Source organism: Macrotis lagotis, chromosome 1, assembly GCF_037893015.1.
Source record: "Macrotis lagotis isolate mMagLag1 chromosome 1, bilby.v1.9.chrom.fasta, whole genome shotgun sequence".
In the NCBI taxonomy this organism is placed as follows: domain Eukaryota; kingdom Metazoa; phylum Chordata; class Mammalia; order Peramelemorphia; family Peramelidae; genus Macrotis; species Macrotis lagotis.
In genome coordinates this window covers 375,324,013-375,341,959 of record NC_133658.1, presented here as the reverse complement: position 1 = coordinate 375,341,959, position 17,947 = coordinate 375,324,013, and the positions used below count along the sequence as shown (strand labels likewise).

At 39.8% G+C, this 17,947-nt stretch overlaps 1 protein-coding gene across 1 annotated transcript; it reads left to right on the top strand.

Annotated features, from left to right (window-relative positions):
• Positions 1-13,844: 13,844 nt before the first annotated feature.
• Positions 13,845-17,521, top strand: FOXI1 (forkhead box I1). The gene is made up of 2 exons (XM_074212448.1): positions 13,845-14,472; positions 16,511-17,521. The coding sequence occupies exons 1-2, from the start codon at positions 13,902-13,904 to the stop codon at positions 17,071-17,073; spliced, it is 1,134 nt and encodes a 377-aa protein (XP_074068549.1). The 5' UTR covers positions 13,845-13,901; the 3' UTR covers positions 17,074-17,521.
• Positions 17,522-17,947: the final 426 nt, after the last annotated feature.

Genomic DNA, 17,947 nt, shown 5'->3' with positions numbered 1-17,947 from the left:
TTTCTAAACATATCTTTCTATCCCTTACTCAAGGTACCATAACTTATAATAACAAGAACAACAATGCTTTAACTTTAAAAGAAATATTGAAATCTTAATTTGGTGATTTTGTGAGAACCATTGAATATTACAGTTTGAAGGGAGCTTTGGATATAATATAGTATGAGCCAGTGCTGTCAAACTTAAAAAGAAATGGGACTTTGTTATTTACTATATCATATAAGGATTCTTGCTGGTATAAATTGACTCAGAAAATCACATATTTGTGTTATCTTTGCTTAATCATATTTTTATTTATTTTGTTAAATATTTCCCAATTGCATTCTAATCTGATCATTGGGATGCACTCAGAAAATATTTCCCAATTACATTTTAATCTGGTTGGTCACCTTTCATTTTTCATGTGGGAAACAACTAGTTAGAGATAGCATTGGGACTAGGACCCCTATAGAAAGTTGTCCTAAAAACAACCGACCCTGAAAAGCAAATATTCCTTGAAGTGGTCCTTGACCTTGGGAAGCATAGAAATTTTTCATCTTGCCCCCCAACTAGGTCAAATTTCTTTTCAGGTTTAAGTTTTTTAGAGAAATGACCACCAGGGGGAGATATTTAGCTATCCTTTTAGTTCAATTTAGTCTGAAATTGAAAAAAAAGCCTGCTTCTATGCTATGCTACATTATCATCATAGTAATTAGAGTCTGATCCTTTAGCAACAGCAAGAGAGCCTCTTTCTCTACTCAGAACCCGGTGGAACCTTTCAGTTCTTACAAAGTATCAGAGTATAGTATAAAGTGTGATGATTCTACATGGTTTACTACTATTGAGAAGACAGACAAGTTGATTAATCTTCCTAGGCTTTACTTTCTTTATATGTAAAATGAGGGTGTTGGAGTAAATGGCCTCCAAGGCAGCTCAAACTCAGTTGATAGTTAAATTTCAGAGTGAGCTTTTATACCTTAGAAATTAGAATATGCTACAAATTAAAGATTGGTTTATTGTTTTGTTGTTTTTAGGTTTAAGAAAGGGATAGAGAAATTTTCAATAATGTAGACAACTTAAAAATGTGTCCTGCTTCTATTTTATCCCCCCCCCCCCAGGAGCTGGTTGTTAAATGTTTACCAGCATGCTACTGCTTTGAGGTCATTAAGTGCTTGATCTATTCAATGATCTTTTCTTTTAACAAAATCTTTAAGAACCTAGGGACTTATGCTTAGCCCACTGGATCATATTTTGATCAATATAATTTAAATCGAAATTAATACAATGAAAGATATTAATAGTAATAATTTCTATGGTATTTAATACTTTACAAAGTACTTCCTTCACAACAACCCTGCAAATTAGGTTATTCTGGTCATCTTAATTGTCATTTATAGATGAGAAAATTTGTTATCAGAGAGGTTAGGTGACTTTCTCTAAGGTCACACAGCTAAAATCCTTCACAATCTTCCCCCAGCTTCTATTTCCAGGTTTATAAACTCATTCTTCATTCCAGTGAGACTGGCCTATTTGTAGTTTCTCAGGTTGGACAGTCTGTACCTTTGTTTTGGTCATCCACCTGATTTGGAATGCTTACCGCCACACTTTATAATTCTTAACTTCCTTTAAGTTTCAGATTAGGTGCCCCCTCCTATACAAGGCTTTTCCTAATCACTCTAGTTATTAATATTCCAAAATTAAATTAAATTCTGAAATTAAAATTCTGAAATTACTCTTTATAGATTTCATATTTATTTATATTTTCACAAGTAGTTCCCACCAATGGAATATAATTTCCTTGAATTGCTTCATTGTCTTTGCATTTCTGACACACTGTGCAGCATAGTAGGAGCTTTGTAAATACTTGTTGGTTGCACAGTTGTCCATTCTCCTAACTCCCTCCTACTCCAAACATTTTATTCCATTTGAAATTAGATTGAAAATGGTAGGCAAAGTACAATGTGCAGCCTGAAGAGTGGAGACTTGAAAGAGGAGAGAGAAAAAAGTAATTTGTAGATGACTATGTGAGGTAAGGTCTTTTTTGTTTGTTTGTTCCTTTCCTTGTTCACCAGGAACTGGTCTGGCATTGCATTAGAATTATGGGATTAGATGTTTTAGACTTAGAGGGCATCTTCTGAATAATTTCTCCCAAACTCCTGCCTCACCAAGTTACTGGACCCTTCCAACTATCTGGTTGCTCTGCTAACAAGGTGGAACTTGTAAAATTATAGAACCTGGGAAATCACTCCAATTTGTTATTCCCTTCACTCAGTTAGGATAAAGTGCCAAGACTAGTATCTAAAAGACCTGAGTTCAAATTCAGTCTCAGACTGAAAGTCTGACAGAAAGTCACTTAATCTTGTTTGTCTCAGTTGTGTCATATGTAAATTGATCTAGAGAGGAAATGGAAAACTACTCCAGTATCTTTGCCAAGAAAGCCCCAAATGGGGTCACAAAGAGTTAGACATGACTGAACAACACCAACAGATATTTAATGCATTGACTTTTTTAGCATCTATAAACTTTGAACTGAGAATATTCTCCCTTTTTATATGCCATTTCCTAGATGTGAAACCTGGAGATAGCATGGACTAGAAGTTAGCCCCCCCCTTTTCCATCAAGCTATATAACTTTGAACTAGTCAGTGCTTCTCTCTAAGGCCTCAATTTCCTCTGCTTTGAAACCTAGAATGTAGACCCCTTCTCATCTCCCTTCCTTCATACACATCCTAAATGAAGGTTTTATGACTTTTTTTCATTTACTTCAGAAATACATATGACTAGGTGTAATTCACAGCAACCAGAATTCAACTTTTGAAAGTGACAGACAGAGAATGACTCCAAATACTAAGATTATTGCAGAATGAGGGAGAAGTGTTAATGGTCAAATACTATCTGGAAATGGATGCTGCTAGCTCACTTCCTACTTGGAGCAGGCAGACTTCTATCCCAAACTGAAATCACAATGGATTTATAAAATGCAAATCTCAATTTGACAGACTCTGGATAATCTGGGTTAGCCCCTTTGTATAGCTAGTTTAGCTCCTATCACATCAGGATTTACTGAAAGGAGATTTAGAGATCCTTCTCAATCCAATTACCTCATTTTACAGAGGAGGAAATAGAGAAACTACAGGGAGATTAATTTTCCAAGGTCACATGAGTTATAAATTGCAAAGTAAGACTTGTTTTCACAGCAATATCATCTTCATTTTTGTTTTGGGGTTTTGTTTGGGGTTTTTTGGGGGGGGGTCTGGGAGATTTTGAAAATCCATGAAACATTAAGAACAAAAATGCCAACTCTCTGAGATTTAAGCATCACTCCAGATGTGCCTATGGTGCCCTATTCTTTTGTCCTAGCAGAAAAGAAACAATCACATTGAAAAGACCTTTATGATGCCCCCTCTGCTTTACCCCAGAATCATCTTGACAGCCACAAATTGCAGATGACTAATGAACTACACAGTACACAAGCTAATTCTGGAAAAGCTAGTGTAACGCAGAGTATTGGGTGTGTGACTGAACAACTATGTCCTTCAGAGGCATTCTGATGAAGTAGGGAAAAATTCTGAACTGGCTAGTTCTAGTTGCTTCTCTGCCACAAACTAGGTGGCTGGCATTGGGCATGTCAGTGCTTCTCTCTGGGTCCCAGTTTCCTCATGTATATAATGAGGATGTTGGTTCTAGAATATATGATCTCCAAAGATTACTCTATTAGTAGCACTCTGGGAGAGCCGCAAATTAATTTCCTACTACTAGCTTACTATCTAGTTCCTTCTTAGGTCATGGAGAACAAGCCTACCTTCTAGGAAACTATGTTTCTACCTTACATTCCTTTCTTCTTCCTCTCCTCTCTTCCACTCAGAACCTGAGCCTCAGAGAAGACCATAAAGCATAGCTGATGAGCAGAACTTGGAGAATAACAGAATTCCTGTTTCACAGATCAGAACATTCAGGAAAGCAACTCTTTGGAATCTCATCACTTACAAAGACAAATTCAGGTGCCCTGATCTCCAAGTCAGCATGTTCTTAATGAAATAAGGCAGTTTTGTAGATCATGCACTGAATTTGGAATCAAAAAATTCTCTGAATTCTAATTTTTTCCACTAGATGACCTTAGCCAAGTCACCTCTTCCTTTTAAAAATTTTTATTAAATATTTTATCCCCCCCAATTACATGTAAAAACAATTTTGACATTCATTTTTAAAATCTTGAATACCAAATTCTCTCTCTTCCTCCCTTCCTCCTTCCCCTCTCCCTCATTGAGAAGGCAAACAGTTCACTATAGGTCATATATATGTTATCATGCAAAACATTTCCAAATTAGTCATGTTGTGAAAGCATAGACTAAAAAAATCTTCAAGAATAATAAAGTTAAAAAAATATGTTCTTGTTCTGGGAATGTTTAGCATTTTTCATTGTATGTCCTTCAGAATTATCTTGGATCATTGTATTGCTGAGAATAGCTAAGTCATTCACAGCTGATCAGTTTACAGTATTGCTGTTACTTTGAACACAGTACATGTCACTTTGGATCAACTCATGTAAGTATTCCCAGGTTTTTCTGTGAGTACCCTGTTCCCCATTTCTTATAGCATAACAGTATTCCATCACAATCTGTTTAGCCATTTCCCAAATGATGGGCATTCTGTCAATTTCCAGCTTGTTGCCTCCTTGAAAAGAACTGCTATAGATATTTTTGTACATACAAGTCCTTTTTTTTATATTTTTTGGGATACAGACCTAAAAGTGGTATGACTAGGTCAAAGGGTATACATAGTTTTATAGCACTTTGGATATAATTTGAAATTGCTTTACAGAATGGTTGAATCACTTAACAACTCAACGAACAATGTATTAATGTCTCATTTCCCCCACATCCTTGTCATTTTCCTTTTCTGTCCTATTAACTAATCTAGTAGGTATGAGGTACTACTTCAGAATTTTTTGAATTTTCATTTCTCCAGTTAATAGTGAGTTAGAGTACTTTTTCATGTAACTATAGACAGCTTTGATTTTTTCTTCTGAAAACTATTCATATTTTTGGTCACTTATCATTTGGGAAATGGCTCTTATTTTCACAAATTTGATTCACAAATATGTTTGAGAAATAAGACTTTTATCAGAGAAATTTGCTTCAAATTTTTTCACAGTTACTATTTCTATTGCATTATCTGTTTCTTTCTGAATTTTCACAGTGTTTTCTTCTTTACCCAGGAATTGGCTACAATATTCCTGGGAGTTTTCTGAAATTGACTATAATATTCCTGGGAGTTTTCATTTTGAAATCTTAGGAGTTGATCAGTGAATTCTTTCAATTTCTATTTCAGCTCCTGGTTCTAGAATATCAGGGCAATTCCTTGATAATTTCTTGAAATATAATGTCTAGACTTTTTATTATGAATTTTAGGTAGTTCAATAATTTTTAAATTATTTCTCCTGATTTTATTTTCCAGTGTGATATTTCATTGTCTTTTTTCATTTTTTTGGTTTTTCTTTTTACTATTTCTTGATCTCTCATAGTTAATGTCCATTTTCTCAATTCTGATTTTTTAAGGAATTATTTTCTGTAATGAGCTTTTGTACCTTCTTTTCCATTTATCCAATTCAACTTTTTGTTGAGTTTTTTCCTTCAGTGAGTTTCTGTGCCCCTTTTTCTATTTGGCCTAGTCTGTTTTTTTAAGGTGCTATTTTCTTCAGTATTTGTGTGTATGTGTGCTGGTGTCTCTTTTACCAAGTTATTGACTTGTTTTTCATGATTTTCTTGCATCACTCTTGTTTTTCTTTCCAATATTTCCTCTGCTTCTGATGTTTGGTTTCCAAAAACCTTTATACCTCTTTTATGGTCTGAAACAAATTCATATTTTTTGTAGAGGCTTTGAATATTGGAGATTTGTCTTTGTTATCATCTTCTGAGTTTGTATTTTGATCTTCCTTGTCATCATAGTAACTTTCTTTTTTTTAAAGAAAGCTTTTATTTATTTTGAATTTTATAATTTTCCCCCAATCTTGCTTCCCTACCCCCACCCCCCACCCCCCACAGAAGGCAGTCTGTTAGTCTTTACATTGTTTCCATGGTATACATTGATCTAAGTTGAATGTGATGAGAGAGAAATCATATCCTTTAAGGAAGAAACATAAAGTATTAAGAGATAGCAAAATTACATAAGATACCAGTTGTTGTTTTTTTTTAATTAAAGGTAATAGTCTCTGGTCTTTGTTCAAACTCCCCAATTATTTCTCTGGATACAGATGGTATTCTCCATTGCAGATAGCCTGAAATTGTGCCTGATTGTTGCACTGATGGAAAGAGCAAGTCCATTAAGGTTGATCATCGCCCCCATGTTGCTGTTAGGGTGTACAGTATTCTTCTGGTTCTGCTCATCTCTCTCAGAATCAGTTCATTCAATCCTTCCAGGCTTCCCTAAATTCCCATCCCTCCTGGTTTCTAATAGAACAATAGTATTCTATAACATACATATACCATAGTTTGTTAAGCCATTCCCCAATTGAAAGGCATTCACTTAATTTCCAATTCTTTGCCACCACAAACAGGGCTACTATGAATATTTTTGTACAAGTGATGTTTTTATCCTTTTCCATAATCTCTTCAGCATATAGATCCAGTAATGGTATTGCTGGATCAAAGGGTATACACATTTTTGTTGCCCTTTGGCCATAATTCCAAATTGCCCTCCATAAAGGCTGGATGAGGGGCAGCTAGGTGGGCAGTGGATAAAGCACTAGCCCTGGAGTCAGGAGTACCTGGGTTCAAATCTGATCTCAGACACTTAATAATTATCTAGCTGTGTGGCCTTGGACAAGCCACTTAACCCCATTTGCCTTGCCAAAAAATTAAAAAAAATAAAAAAAAAGAATGGCCTCTGAAATCACTTCTGACTCAGAAAGGCTGGATGAGTTCACAGCATCACCAACAATGTATTAGTGTCCCAGATTTCCCATATCCCTTCCAACATTGATCATTGTCCTTTCTGGTCATATTGGCCAGTCTGAAAGGTGTGAAGTGGTACCTCAAAGATGCTTTAATTTGCATTTCTCTAATAAGTAGTGATTTAGAGCAATTTTTCATATGACTATAGATCACTTTGATTTCCTCATCTGTAAATTACCTTTTCATATCCTTTGACCAATTGTCGTTTGGGGAATGGCTTTTTTTTTTTTTTGAAAATTTGACTCAGTTCTCTATATATTTTAGAAATGAATCCTTTGTCAGAAATACTAGCTATAAAACTTGTTTCCCAATTCACTACATTTCTTTTGAGCTTGGTTACCCTGGTTTTGTCTGTGTAAAAGCTTTTTATTTTAATGTGATCAAAATTGTCTAGCTTGTTTTTAATTATGTTCTCCATCTCTTCCTCGGTCATAAACTGCTTCCCTTTCTGTTGATCTGACAGGTAAAGTATTCCTTGATCTCCTAGTTTGCTTATAATATTTTTTTTATGTCTAAATCCTGTATCCATTTTGATCTTATCTTTGTATAGGGTGTGAGGTGTTGGTCTAATCCAAGTTTCTACCATACTACCAATTTTCCCAACAGTTTTTATCAAGGAAAGAGTTTTAATTCCAATTGCTGAAATATTTGGATTCATCAAGCAGCAGATTACTATAATCATTTCCTGATATTGCACCTAGTCTATTCCACTGATCCACCACTCTATTTCTTATCCAATACTACACATAAATTTCTATGATCATATTTTTCCTGTTGTTTGCTCATAATTCTTTGTTAAAATAAGATTCTGCTTCCAAGATGGAGAATGTACTGTTCTAAGTTTCACAAGTTTTATGTAGCTGTTTTCAGAGATACTTCTAGAGACCTGTAAGTTTTCAGTTCTTCCAAGGTCTTATGATATAAGGAGATCTGTTCTCTAATCTGGAAGTGACCACAAGCACTCTTTTCTGCCCTGGAACTGTAAGGAGAGTCCCCTTCCCCTGAAATTAAAAGCTCTGGTGTACTACTTACTCCTCCTCTTCACCCTGGGACTCTACCCAGGACTGTGGCCAGATCTGAATATAAGCAAAGCAACAGAATGCTGCCTCAGAGCTAGCAAAGAGATTCCTATAATCTCCTTCTATTCAGTTGGTAGACCCCCTTATCATCTATAGGCTGAGATCTCTGGAAACAGCCTCTGCTGCTGCTAATTCAATGACTCCCAAGTCTACTCCTGGTTTTCTGGAGCTGTGCTATTTATTCTATACTATGCTAACATGGCCTGCAATGGATTAGGTTTTACTCTCTTTTTCTTTATATAAAACTTATTTATTGCGGGGGGCAGAGCCAAGATGGCAACAAGAGAGGATCCTGTCTTAGGCGCTCTCTCATAAGTCTTTGAAACTAAGGACTCTAAATTTTTGAGAGACAGAACCCAAAGAGGGACCCAGGGAGACAGTTCTACTCAAGGTAACCTGGAAAAGAGCAGAAAGGCTTTGCTCCTTGGGGTTGGAGGGGCGGCCCGCCAGAGGGGAGGCTCACCAGAGAGAAAGAACTTCAGCCTCCCGGAGGCAGTCCCAGGGTGCTGGGAGTAGCAGCTCACAGTAGGGGGGGGGGGAGTTTCCTGAACTATGCCCCAGGGAGCACCAGGCACAGATTGGGGGAACAGTGGGGGGGGGGGACCTCTGCCAGAGCAAGTACATGAAGCCCAGCCCTCAGGGCACAGAGCAAGCAGCTGCCAGATCCAAGAAGCAGAAGCAGGTGGAGCTGGTAAGTAGGAGCCCTCAGGGCATGAGCCCATTGAACCTAGGGAGGGGAGTAAAGAGAGACTGCAGAGCTCTGCCTCTGGAACAGGATGATGGGGTTCTGACCACATTCAGATCCTGATTGCAACCTAGACCCCCCCATAGAACAGCAGGACCCCCCCCACCTCAGCCTTGTGGCAGAGGGGGGCACATATGGTCATTCACAGACTAGCAGGGAAGACAGAGCCTCACACACTGAGATCCTTGTGGGAATGTCCCAAAAGCTTAGGAAACATCCCCAAAACAGACTAAGGCTGGGAAAATGAGCAAGCAGAGAAACAAGAGGAACACCATTAAGAAATATTTTGCCTGTGAGCCCAAGAAGGATCAAAACACTCAGTCTGAAGATGAGGAAGCACAAGCTCCTGCATCTAAAGACTCCAAGAAAAACAGAAATTGGGCTCAGGCCATGACAGAGCTCAAAAAACACTTTGAAAATCAAATGAGGGAGTTAGAAGAAAAACTGGGGAAAGACATGAGAGAGATGCAGGAAAAACATAAAAATGAAGTCATCAGCTTAGTCAAGGAAATCCAAAAAAATGCTGAAGAAAATAGCATGTTAAAAACCAGCTTAGGTCAAATGGATAAAACAGTTCAAAAAGTTATTGAGGAGAAGAATGCTTTAAAAAGCAGAATGGGCCAGATGGAAAAGAGATAAGAAAGTTCTCTGAGGAAAACAAATCCTTCAGACAAAGAGATCAATGAATTTACGAGAAATCAGGACTCAATACTTCAAAACTAAAACAATGAAAAATTAGAAGAAAATGTGAAATATCTCATTGAAAAAACAACTGATATGGAAAACAGATTTAGGAAAGATAATTTAAAAATTATTGGAATATCTGAAAGCCATGATCAGGAATCCTTTACATCATTTTCAAAGAATTACAACAGGAAAATTGCCCTGATATCCTAGAAGCAGAGGGCAAAATAGAAATGGAGAGAATCCACGGATCCCCCTGAGAAAGAGATCCCAAAAAACCAACCCCTAGAAATATTATAGCCAAGTTCCAGAACTCACAAGTCAAAGAGAAAATATTACAAGCAGCCATGAGGACAAAATTCAAATACTATGGAGCTGCAATCAGGATCACATAGGACTTAGCAGCAACTACATTGGAAACTTGTAGGGCTTGGAATAGAATATACCAGAAGGCAAAAGAGCTTAGAATGCAACCAAGAATCAACTACCTAGCAAATCTGAATGTCCTCTTCCAGGGAAAAAGATGGACTTTCAATGAACCAGGGGAATTTCAAATATTCCTGTTGGAATGGCCAGAGCTGAACAGAAGGTTTGGTCTTCAAATATAGGACTCAGGTGAAGCATAGAGATTGGAGGAGAAGGGGAAAATATGAGGGACTTAATGATGATGAACTGCATATATTCCTGTATAGAAAAATGACAGTGATAATACTCATATTAACCTTCTCAATTAACAGAGCAGGTAGAAGGAGCTTTTATAGATGAAGCACAGGAGAAAGCTGAAGTTGAAGATAAAATATGGTGTAAAAATGGAGTCAATAGAAAAAAAGGAAATATAATGGGAGAAAGAAAAAAGAGAGGGGGAATAGGCCAAGATATTTCAAATAATAAGATTTTTCTTTATTCCTACAAGCTATTGCAATGATATGGAATGGGGAAGGCAAGGGGGGAATGAGGAGATGGCTAGGAGAGGAAACAACATATATATTCAATGGGGTATAGACATCTGGAGTAAGAAGGAGAGGGGGGGGACAGGGGGAAAGGGTGGGGATGTGAATGAAGGAGGAGAGGATGGACCATGGAGAGAGAGTAGTCAGATATAACACATTTTCTTTTTTACTTCCTGCAAGGGGCTGGAATTGGATGCCCTGTCCGGGACCATAGGGCCAGGTGGAAGCTGGGTAAGGGGTGGTATGTGCATTTGGGGCCTCTTGGCCCCAGGGCTGGGGTTCTATCTGCTGCACCACTCAACTACCCTACAGCAAAGTCAGAGTGAAAGGGGAAGGAAAATATAGTACATGGTAGTGGAGAAATACGAAAGGAGGGAGTTGCGATTAGCAATGGCAACGGTGAAAAAATATGAAAGTAACTTTTGTGATGGACTTATCATAAAGAATGTGATCCACCCACAACAGAGTTGGTGGTGTTGGAACAGACTGAAGCACATTTTTTATTATTATTTTGGGGGGGGGTGCAGAGCAAATGGGGCTGGGTGGCCTGTCTGGGGTTGTGTAGCAGGGTAATCGTTGGGTGCCTGAGGTTGGATTTGGACCCAGGTGCTCCTGGCTCAAGGGCCAGTACTCTGTCCACCACCCAGCCGCCCCTACTATTATTACTATTTTATTTTATTTTATTTCAGGTCTTTTTTTTTCTTCTTCTTCTTTTGGTTTATGCATGGCACTGGGGTTGGGGTTGCTTGTATGGCACATGGCTGGGTGATTGTTGGGTGTATGGGGCTGGATATGGGCTCGGGTGCCCATGGCTCCAGAGCTGGTGCTCTGTCCACTGTGCCACCTGGCCATACCTACAATTATTACTATTGTTTTTTAATTTCAATTTTAATTTTTTTCGTCTCCCCTTTACTTTATCACTCAAGTGAGTCTATATTTTTTTGGGGGGGAGGAGGTATTTTATTTACTCTTAAACAATAATATTTTATTAATGTATAAAAAACACTGTACAAAATGATAATAAATAAATATTAAATTTAAAAAATAAAAAAACTTATTTATTTATTGTCATTCATATGTATATTTTTGTTACAAAATTTCCTTCCTCCCTCACTTCCCATCCCCCCTCCCCTCAGCAGCAGTCAGTTTGGCATTGTACATTACATATTTTGAAAAACATGTTTACATGTAGTAATTTTTGGTATGAGGAATTAGGATTAAGGGAAAGAGATTCATAAGAGATCATTTTTATAAAGTGTTCATCAAATTCTGAAGGGTTGTGTGTGTGTGTGTGTGTGTGTGTGTGTGTGTGTGTGTGTGTTGTTTTGTTTTTTCTTCCACTGGATAGGGATACCATTGTCCATAGCTAATTTAATACAGCTATCTTAGCTTTCTGAACTGTTGAGAAGAGCTGCTTCCATCAAGGTTGATCATCTCACAATGCTGTTAATGAATACATTGCTCTCTTAGTTCTGTTCCCCTTGCTCAGCATCAGATCCTGTAAGTCTTTCCATGCTTCTCTAGAGTCTGACCACTTATGGTTTTTTATAGAACATAATATTCCATAGTATTCATGTACCATAACTTGTTTAGCCATTCCCAATTGAGGGGCATCCCCTCAATTTCCAATTCTTTGCCACTTCAAAAAGAGCTGCTATGAATATTTTGGAACATATAGGACTTTTCCCTTTTTTATAATTTCTTTCTGGATTTAGTCCTAGAATTAGAATTGTTGGGTCAAAGGGTGTGAACATTTTTCTTGCTTTTTGGGCATAGTTCCACATTGTTCTTCATAAAGGTTGGATCTGTTCAGTACTCCACCAGCAATGCATCAATGTCTAAAATTCTCCCACAACCTCTCCAACATTGATCATTTTCCATTTTTGTCATCAATTTTATAGGTGTGAGGTGATGCCTCATAGTTGTTTTAATTTGCATTTCTCTAATCAATAATGATTTGGAGATTTTTTATATGATTATATATAGCTTTAATTTCTTATCTGAAAGCTTTTCTGTTCATATCCTTTGACCATTTATTAATTGGTATAACACTCTCAAACTGGTGTAACAGACCTTTCTTGCCCACCTTCTAAGTTGTCTTTGGCTGGGAAATTATCTCATCCCATCATTTTGTGGGTTCTGTTGAATTAGGAATTGTCTTTATGACATTATTTAAAGGTGTTGGTATGTGTTTGGGGGAGAACTCAGGTGAGTCATTGTCTTTTCTCTGCATCTTGGCTTCACCACTCCCCAAATTACCTCTTCTTTCTCCATCTGACTGCCCATCTTTAAAATAGTGGAACCTTCACCTTTAAAGTTCTTCCCAGATCCAAATTTGTGAATCTAATTCCCTGACTAATTTTACCAATCTACCCTCCAATACTCATCAACTTCAGGGTTCTAGCTTTCATTTTATTGGCTTTCTTTATTTGTAAATCTCCTCTCACACATCCTGCACACTTAGCCCATAATGGAAAAAAAATGGCCAGCACAGGAATGAGGAATCTTTAAATATTCAATTCTGCTTTCTCTTTTTAGTCTAATCCACTTCAATTTTCTTCTGTATGATTCTTCAGATGAGTACTGCCCCTGTTTCCTGATTGTATCTTAGAACATGAGCTCTCAGGCTGTTTTTATGCCTTTGTGTGGGATTGATTCCTTTTACTAAGGGCTCATGAGAGTTTTTTTAGTAGGAGTCGTAGAAAGGGAGCAGAGGTGACTGGATGAGGGGAGGGCAGGATGAGACACCAACTCTAAGTTCTCGAAAGCTCCAACTCAGTGGAGTCTGTCTCACCTCGGCTGATTTTCTTTGGGAAATGAAGAAAGGAGAGAAACAAAGAGCAGGGAAGGAGCAGGGGAGACAGAGGCAAAGAGAAACAAAGAGAGAGAAAGTGCTTGATTGCCTTTGAAGAATGAAGAGATAGAGAGACTGAAGGACACGCAGAGAGATTCAGTGGAGGCGGTGGAGGGAAGGAGAAAGGGAGAGATGGATTCAGTGAGAGAGATGGAGAGGGAGGGAGAAAACGATAAAGACAGACAGACAGACAGACAGACAGACAGACAGACAGACAGACAGACACACACACACACACACACACACACACACACACACACAGATCCTAGGTGTCCGAGACAGCCGCTCTAATAAGCCAGTGGGAGAGAGCTGTCCAGGCTTCACAGTATTGTTCCAGGAGACTTCCAGTCTTGGGTGCTGTTGGGGGGAAATTCCCCTCATTCATCAGTAGCGAGGAAGCAGCCCGAGACTAGGAGGGGGTGACTGAGGCGCTTTCCTCGGCCAGCCAGCCAACCTTCCCCCAAGGCAAGGGGCTCCCTATCAGCCCGATCTCCAGCCAGTCCCTGCTGCCCTGGGGTGGAGCATGAGCCCAAGGCTAAACACAGCACAGGTGTATAAGTAGTGGGGCCTGGGTCCAGCTGCTGCACCTGTTCCAGGAACAGCCTCGCCCCGGTGCTCCGTGGCTCAGGAGGGGCCTCGGGTCCCCAGCAGGCAGAACATGAGCTCCTTCGATCTCCAGGCGCATTCCCCACCCCGCTGCAGCCCCCAGTTCCCCAACATTGGCCAGGAACCCCCCGAGATGAACATCTATTATGAGAACTTCTTTCACCCACAGAACATACCCAGTCCCCAGCGACCTTCGGGCTATGACAGCAGCGGGGACTACGGGGCCACACCAAACCCTTACCTCTGGCTGAATGGGCCGGCCATCACCCCTCCGCCCTACCTCCCGGGCTCCAACCCCGGACCATTCCTCCCTCAGTCTTATGGCATGCAGAGACAGCTGCTGCCCAATGGTCTCGGGGCTACGGACCTGGGTTGGCTCCCCATCCCTTCCCAGGAAGAGCTAATGAAGTTGGTGCGGCCACCCTACTCCTACTCAGCCCTGATTGCCATGGCCATCCACGGCGCCCCAGACAAACGGTTGACCCTCAGCCAGATCTACCAGTACGTGGCAGACAACTTCCCCTTCTACAACAAGAGCAAGGCTGGCTGGCAGAACTCCATTCGGCATAACCTGTCTCTCAATGACTGCTTTAAGAAAGTTCCTAGGGATGAGGATGATCCAGGTAAGGGACACAGAAAACCCCAACTGGAAAGGCCATCTCTGAATTGTGTACCCTGGAGAAAAATGTGTGTATGGGTGTGTGAGGGCTGGGAGTGTGTGCATATGTTGGGGGATGGAGGGGTGATTTTATATGAGCCTGTGAACCCCAATCTTCATGCTGAGTAAGCAAACTTAGATAATGAAGAATATCCTAACAAATACTTCTTGTTACTCCTGGTTCAGCCTCCAAAGATAAGAGAGACATTCCACAGAAGAGGAAAATGGATCCTATTTGAACCAGTCATGGTTATCTCTGTTCAATTTACTGAGCCCCTAGAGTACACCCAGCTCCATATGAGGCATTTTGACATTTTGACTGGAGTGAGAAACTTTGCTTGGGAACTGTAGGAATCACAAATTTTGAGCTCATTTCATCCAACTTTCATTTCTTCTTTCTTTCCCTTTTCCATCCTTCCCTCCCTCCCTTCCTCCCTCCTTCCCTTCCTTCCTTCCTTCCTTCCTTCCTTCCTTCCTTCCTTCCTTCCTTCTTTCCCTTCTGCCTTCCCTCCTTCCTTTCTTTCTTTCTTTCTTTTTTTCTTCTTCCCTCCTTCACCCTCTGCTTTCTTTCTCTTTCTCTTCTTGTCTTTTCTTTCAATTAACAAGAATTTACTTTCCCTCCCTTCCAACTCCTGTTATATACCCTTTGGTATTAAAAAGGAACAAAAAGAATAAATCATTATACCAAATATGCATACATAAACCCACTGAAATTAAAGGGACCTCCCAAGGTCATACAGGTCATGAGTATCAAAGGTTAGATTTGAACTCAAGTCCTTGAACTCCAAATTCAGATCTTTCTCACAATGCTACTGACTTTGTATCTATGGGGTAGACAGTTTTTTATCAATCAGTTTGCTTATCTATGAAATGGCTACTTATGTTTCAGAATCCTAAAGGGGGGGGATGACATTTCTCTGATTAAATAGATGGAAAGCAAAGAAGTGGCCCCTGTCGCTAATGAATTTCTTCCTCCTAATTAAGGAGAGAAGATGAACATGCCTAAAATAATTAGAAAATACTACAAGACAGATACAAGACAGATCAAAAGGAGGGGGTGCAAAATGTGAAAGCAAAAATGTGGTTCCGATCATTCCAAATTATTCCCTGACCAGCAGTTCCTATCTGGGAAGTGGAATAAATTAAGAGTTTGAAGTAGCTGGCATAAAAATCTTTAAGGCTTCTCAGAACTCCATAGCTTCAGAAATGGGAAAGTTATCCCACAATGGACTTCTGGTCTATGGAAGAAATGATCCAGAAAGAAGCCTTCTATTTTTACACAATAGGAGCTTCAAAAAATGAATTGAAATACTGTGTTTGAGGGGAAAAGAATTCTGAGTCCAAATCTCAGCTCAGCTATTTATTTCCTGTATGACCTTGGGAAAATCATTTACTTACTCTGGTAGCCTAATTCTCCTTCTTTAAAATGAGGGCAATGGAGTAGATGACCTCTCAGCTTTTTCTTCCAACTCAAAACCTTTGATCTTATGATCTGTATTCAAGGCTCAGGTCTGCGACTTACTAGTTGTTCAACATTTCACAAGTCACATAATCTTTCTGAGTTTCTGTTCCCCAATCTATACACTGAGAATGCTGGATTACTTCTGGGATATTATATCTACCAGCACAGAATTAGGCCAATAATAAACACATCCTAGTGAATGATTAGAAAGTACAATGAATTTCATGTCTATTTATAATAGCAATCTTAAACACCGCTTTAAGTTCATAAAACATTTTCTTATCTCATTTGAGACTCAGAACAACCCAGAGTTGATTACTGAAAGTATTATCTCCATTATATCTACAAGTAAACTGAGGTTAGGTGATCTGTATATGCATCAGAAGGTAAGGTTTGAATATAGCTCTTGCTGACTCCAAGTTCAACAGTTTATCACTCTACAGTGAATTCTTTGATGACTTTGGATTTTAGTTTATTATGTTATGGGGGAGGGAAAATATGGCTGGTTCTCTACTAATCATTTCCCCCTGGTTTTCATCAGGAAAAGGGAATTACTGGACACTGGATCCAAACTGTGAGAAAATGTTTGATAATGGAAATTTCCGCAGAAAACGAAAGAGGAAGTCAGATGTCACCTCCAGCACGGGCTCCTTGACTTCAGAGAAATCTGAGGACAGTCTCCTGTCTGGTAGCCCCAAGACCACAGAGCCCCAGGACATGTTAGACAGTGCCTCTCCAGGTTCTGACAGATCCCCAGGGAAGCCCTCTCCCCCTTCTCCTTCTGGCAACCCATGCTTCACTGGCTTCCTGTCCACCATGACAGCCTATGTCAGTGGTTCCAATACCACTGGTCGATCAGGGGGGGCTCCTCCCGGACTCAGCAATGAGAGCACTGAGAAGATGGGTCAGAACTTCCTGAGTTTTAACTCCTTTTCCCCACTCCCCAACATCCCCAGCCATGGAGGTGGGGGTGACTGGTCCAATTCCATGCCCTCCAACCATCTTGGCTACAGCGGCTCTGTCCTTAACCAATTCAACTCTCATTTCTACAACAGCATTAACACAAATAGCATTCTTTATCCCAGGGAGGGTACTGAGGTCTAGCAGTAGAAGCAAGGTCCTGGATAAGAACAGTCAGGGCTGAAAAGAATGGAGTCATTCAGTAGGTAGTTCTATTCATCCTGAGGTTTGACAGCTTGAATCTGGTCTAGGAATTTATTCAAGGGGCTTAAGTGACTTGCCCAGGATCACACAGCTAGTAAATGTCTGAGGCTAAATTTGAACTCAGGTCCGCCTTACTCCACATTTGGCACTTTATCCCCTGTGTCACCTAATTGTCCCTGAATCTGTTCCAGAATTTATTTGAAAGGGTAGAAGAAAAATCTACCTTTAATCCAGAGACTTGATTTGACTAAGTCTATCATACATAACCATGCCTGTACAAACACATAAACATGCAATCACCAAAAAAAACCCCAAATCATAGATATGGAACCATACTCAGGAAGCAATTATAAGTAAGGTAGCCTGGAAGGGGTGGGTGGGGGGAGATCCAATTGGAAAGCTATTGCTTAGGCAGTAGTGGGACAGGGGAGGGAAGGGGAGGAATTCAGACCAGCACTAGAAGGTCTAAGCATGCATACTGAGATAATAGAAAACATTACTTATGTGGCTCTCCCTGATGGTGCCAAGGACCCAGTATTGCTACCCTTCAGGGTCTGGAACCAATATCTCCCATCATATCTTCAGCATAGGGAGACTGGGACCAGAGCAGTTCATTTCCCAAAAGGAAGGACTCCAGTTTCCCCATCCCTGTCCCCAACCCCTAGCCAAGGGGCCACCATTGCTAGAGGCAGTCCCTCCTGGGGAGACAGGGAGAGAAATGGTATGAGCCTGGTATCTCTGGCACAGCCAATGTATAACTTCCCTCAAAGCCTCACTTCCCGTGTGTCACGGGCCACTGAAAATGTGATGTTGG

Coding starts and splice junctions, on each gene's coding strand:
- FOXI1 (XM_074212448.1), top strand. CDS start 13,902: ATGAGCTCCTTCGATCTCCAGGCGCATTCCCCACCCCGCTGCAGCCCC. Junction 14,473..16,510: donor TAGGGATGAGGATGATCCAG/GTAAGGGACACA, acceptor GGTTTTCATCAG/GAAAAGGGAATTACTGGACA.